Raw genomic sequence first — 4,846 nt, forward strand, 5'->3', positions numbered from 1 at the left:
TATCATACATAGGCCTACTCTTCACACACCTAAAGAGTTTCCCTTTTATGCCATTTTTCACAGAATTGGCCAGAGCAAAGCTCTGTTGATGGAATCAAACGCCTTCTCAAAATCTATAAAGGCAACATACAGCTTACGATTCAAAGAAAATTGTTTCTGTACAAAGGCCAACAGTGTAAACATATGATCAATAGTGGAATAATTCTTTTTAAAACCAGCTTGATATTCACCCGTACTGTTATTACATTCAATCCATTCTTGCAACCTGTTATTAATCGCAGTACTATAGACCTTGCTACTAACATTACACAGCGAAATTCCACGATAATTATTTGGATCATTCACATCGCCTTTCTTAAACAAAGGGATAACAATGGACTCTGTCCAACTTTCTGGAAATACACCCTCGGAAAACAAAAAATTAACGATTCAAAATACCTTCATCGTCTTCATATTCAATTTCTTCAGCCTCAATTACATGTTTTTCCAATAATACTTTGTAATGCTGAAACCAGGTACATGTATCAACTGGTATGTTGTTCTTTATTTGTTTTCGTTTTGAGGATAATTTATGCATTATATTCCAAAATTCTTGTTGATCATTAACAGATTCAATAAGTTTTTGTAATGTCAAATCATTATACAATCTTTTCTTTCTTTCAAACAGAGACAGAGAGAGAGAGATAGAGAGACAGAGAGAGAGAGAGAGAGACAGACAGAGAGAGAGAGACAGAGAGACAGAGAGAGAAAGAGAGAGAGAGAGAGACAGAGAGAGAAAGAGAGAGAGACATAGAGAGAGAGAGAGAGACAGAGAGAGAGACAGAGAGAGAGACAGAGAAACAGAGACAGAGAGACACAGAGACAGACAGAGACAGAGAGAGAGAGATAGAGAGAGACAGAGAGACAGAGACAGAGAGAGAGAGAGAGAGAGAGAGAGAGAGAGAGAGAGAGAGAGAGAGAGAGAGAGAGAGAGAGAGAGAGAGAAGCAGCAGCGGCACAAACACTGACCAGAGCGACCTGGAGAGCACCGTGTAGCTGAGTACTGGGCTGAGTACACTATTCTTACTATGTGAATCAGTTTAGGGTCAGCGCACATTAGTGACTCAGACATACTGTGGTAGAAAGTATCATGTAAGATCGATTCGTCATTCAATTGTTTGGTCTGTGTGTTTCCTTGCTTATGCGTTCGTTTGACTGTCTTTTAATAGTACTTTAGAGAGATGCAAAATGTTTTGCTTTGGGTTGAATACCCTAGCTGTGACAAAAGACCACAGACCATGAAACACCAATTACAAAAAAACTAACTCAGACAACTAAACATTCGTTAAAGTCGCGTATTCAACTTTCTACTTCTCTTACTGAAGACTTGTCTGGATCATCATTGTGTTACACTTGCATGAGCAAAAATTCCAATAGCGTCAAATGTTTTTCAGCAGACGACCGTTTTTGAAAGGCCATGCGGGTGAGTAGTCTGCCCTTGGGTTGCTAATCGTAGCTTAAGGTGCGGAAGATGCAAACGTATGTCACTGCAGTAAAATAAGTCCCATTGAATTCGCTCAGAAATAAAGATTCGCACTCAGTCGTGGCCAATGTGGCTATACTCTGACTCAAGATCAACTTGGTCCTGTGTGTGTGGAGACCCCCTGGTGTGACTCAGAGTGTGGTACTCGTCATCGTCTTCTGCGCCGCGCTGTGCCTCATCCTGTTGGAAACAGTGAGAAGGATATGTTCTGATTGCATGTAATTCAAAAGCGCTGAAATAAGTGCTGTGGGCGTCAAGCTGAGCTTTTCAAGAAAGAGGCAAGTTGCCCAGCAACAAACAAATAAAGAATCGAACAATCGTGCGTGTTCCGGTGCTTGTGTGTGTGTACGTGTGTGTGTGTGTGTGTGTTTGTGTGTGTGTGTGTGTGTGTGTGTGTGTGTGTGTGTGTGTGTGTGTGTGTGTGCGTGTGTGTGAGGAAAAACAAAAATTGTTTTAATTGTTAATGTAATCTTATCAGCTGATTGTCAACAAGTCTCGACCATATCACATCACTTAGATGAGATAACATTATTTGTAGACGGGGTGCTTCGGATGTTGGGAGAGGTTTGGAATGTGAATTAGGGTTGACAGATAAGCGAAGAGAAGAAGAGCACATACGCCGATAGCTCAGCAAAAAAGCTTGTACTGTTTTACGTGTAATTGTGTTTTTATTGTTGTCATTTTTACTTCTGCAAAATAAGTTATAAGTTAAGTATGATTAGTTGTGGATGGGCTTTCTCCATATCCTTCACTAATCAATAAAAGCATGACGTGCACTATTTAAAAGAAAACATACCTCATCAGATGATGGTTTTGCTAACGTTTTAGGCTTGGCAGCGGGCTTGGGCTTCTGCACCTGCGCATAGGCTGCTTCTTCCATTTCCGGCTCAGCGACCTTGACCTTCTTCGCTGTCTTGTTGACCTGAGCGTACACGTCAGCACCAGCATTGTTAGTGACAGCATCGGAGAGGCCAGAAGCGACATTCGTGGCCTTGTTTCGCGATGAACTCTTGTCGACAACAGCATACTCGTCGCTGCCTTCAGTCGTGTGAGCAGGGGAGGAGGCATTGGTGTTTGCTGACGATGCAGGGCCTTTCTGTGCTCTGGGTTTGTCCACCACTGCATACTCATCTTTCTGTGGCGCACGCGTGTTTCCGTTGCTGCCAAAGCCGATGTCTTCATATCCACCAGACCTGTTGCCCATCCCGCTTGCTTGGTAGCTAGGGACGTGCCTTGCTTTACCATCATCGGTTGTGTGTATATCAGCTTCAAGCGAATGAGACACGGCAGGATGTCCGTTATGTGAGTTGGGTGAAATCCGCAGAGCAATGGCGGAGGGCTTGTGGTCATTGCTGTGTGTGTCGTCTGGGTCTTGGCTTGTGATGTACATTGGATTGACGTGCTCTTCAAAGTCTGTGCCAAGAAAAACACAAACATATGTGACCCTCCACCACGAAATGAGTCGCATGTCACCTCGCGCTGCTCTGCGCTAGGCTTAATATAAGTCCGGGGAGTGTCTGGTAACAGTGTGAGGGTCACCTTAGTCACAGGCTTATAACTCAAACAGTTTTCGCTCTTTTCTAAAACGGGTTTCACCACTGGATAGAGCAAAAAACTCTTAAGGAAAATGTAAAAATATATAAATTATGCAAACGTGACATGCAACTCATTCCGTGGTGGAGGGTCACATATGAGTTGGACACGACGTTCCAATAATGTCTTTGAATATACCTCGTTTAATATTGTGTTGTTGTAAATGGAACGTAACCGCCCAAGCCATCAACTAAACATCGACATTACCCTCCTTACCCGGCCACACCCCCACCAGCACCACCCATATAAACAAAGGTAACAACAAAAATGATGTTGGGATTGTGTGGAGAAGACAGCCAATTGAAATGAGTAATACGGGCACATAGTGTGCAAACCGCTTACCGTTGCTCTCTGTTGCATTGTCATTGCTAGACCCGTGCGCGCTTCCAGCAGGCTTCTGTTTTCTCTTTCTCCTTACGCAAACCACAACGACGACAACCACGATAATCACAACAGCCACAGCAGCCACGATGCCACCAACAATTGCGCCTAAAGGAAGGTCGTTCTCTTCCTGTGTTCTAGGCGAAGTATCTGAAAAATAATTGTCTGCTCACAGTTATAATGTTTAGTGCTAGTGCCCATTTATGAAACTCTACGATTAAAGAAGATATACTGTTCGAACACGATTCGTTTGCGGTATCGGAAATTATCGAATAATTATTTTTAACATAATTTCAGACGGAAAGACAAATGTACCACACCACGCAGTAAGACCCCTCATAATAGTCAAAATGATACAGATGACCTCCAGAGAAATTACGACAAATATCTTCACACAGAGAGGCGGAATTAGTGCCATGTTTACTCGCTATCTTATCCCTTTGCCCGCTAAATATAAAATCCCTAATTCTCATAAAGGTAATTGCATACGGTTACCTAATGTCAAATAATCACTAAAGAAAATCAGACAATACATACAATCGACGCTGTCTTTGGTAGTCGGAAGAGAAACGTCAGGACTGCTTGTAGCTGAAACAGTTATTGTCATTGCTATACAGTTTGTCATAACATTATTGTATCTGTTGTAATAAGTTGAGGTTACACATTGAGTCTCATTGCATGTGAAAATATTAACCGAATGTTTTTTTCATTTTCATTTTTATTTTCATTACTTTATTGTCCCATCGCTGGGAAATTCGGGTCGCTTCCTCCCGATCATGAAAAATGCCAGCTTCAGCGAGTAGTCCTCATACGCTGTTACTGCACCCCATGAACTATTGGTGATTCAGGGTGGTTTCTATGTGAATATTTTCTTGTTGGTAGGTTTGTAGGGGAATGCGATAAATACAGATCGCTACTAGTTTACACATGGAAGTATTTTATCGCTACTTCGCAGGATGGTAATTGCGGTTACACGTGTCAGATAATCAATCATAAGGCCAAACAATATGTACAATCGACATTGTTAGGCGATGGATGAACGTCAGAACTGCTTTAAGCTGAGGACACAGATTCCATTGTTACACGTATCTGTTATAATAATCTACAACCCCTTCTGTGGAAAACAAAGCTTGAAACATCATAAATGATTACTTACTTCCTAAATCAGTTGAAATACATTCTCCTTACTGCATCGTGACATTTCATACAATTGGTTACTTTATTGCCTGGTAGAGTGGGTGAGTTGGTACGCGAGTGAGTCAGTTGGTACGCGAGTGAGTCACTTGGTACGCGAGTGAGTGCCTTCTTGTTTTTATGTCTGTTTGATTACTGACCTGTTCGTATGATCGT

At 42.1% G+C, this 4,846-nt stretch overlaps 1 protein-coding gene across 1 annotated transcript; it reads right to left on the reverse strand.

Annotated features, from left to right (window-relative positions):
* Positions 1–892: 892 nt before the first annotated feature.
* On the reverse strand, positions 893–4,118 carry LOC138956488 (uncharacterized). Its single transcript, XM_070327830.1, has 4 exons — positions 4,034–4,118; positions 3,458–3,646; positions 2,319–2,935; positions 893–1,702 (listed from the first exon to the last, which is right to left on the reverse strand). Exons 1-4 carry the CDS (start codon positions 4,101–4,103, stop codon positions 1,577–1,579), a joined length of 1,002 nt encoding a protein of 333 aa, XP_070183931.1. The 5' UTR covers positions 4,104–4,118; the 3' UTR covers positions 893–1,576.
* Positions 4,119–4,846: the final 728 nt, after the last annotated feature.

The sequence above is a fragment of the Littorina saxatilis genome, unplaced genomic scaffold, assembly GCF_037325665.1.
Source record: "Littorina saxatilis isolate snail1 unplaced genomic scaffold, US_GU_Lsax_2.0 scaffold_809, whole genome shotgun sequence".
Taxonomy (NCBI): Eukaryota; Metazoa; Mollusca; class Gastropoda; order Littorinimorpha; family Littorinidae; genus Littorina; species Littorina saxatilis.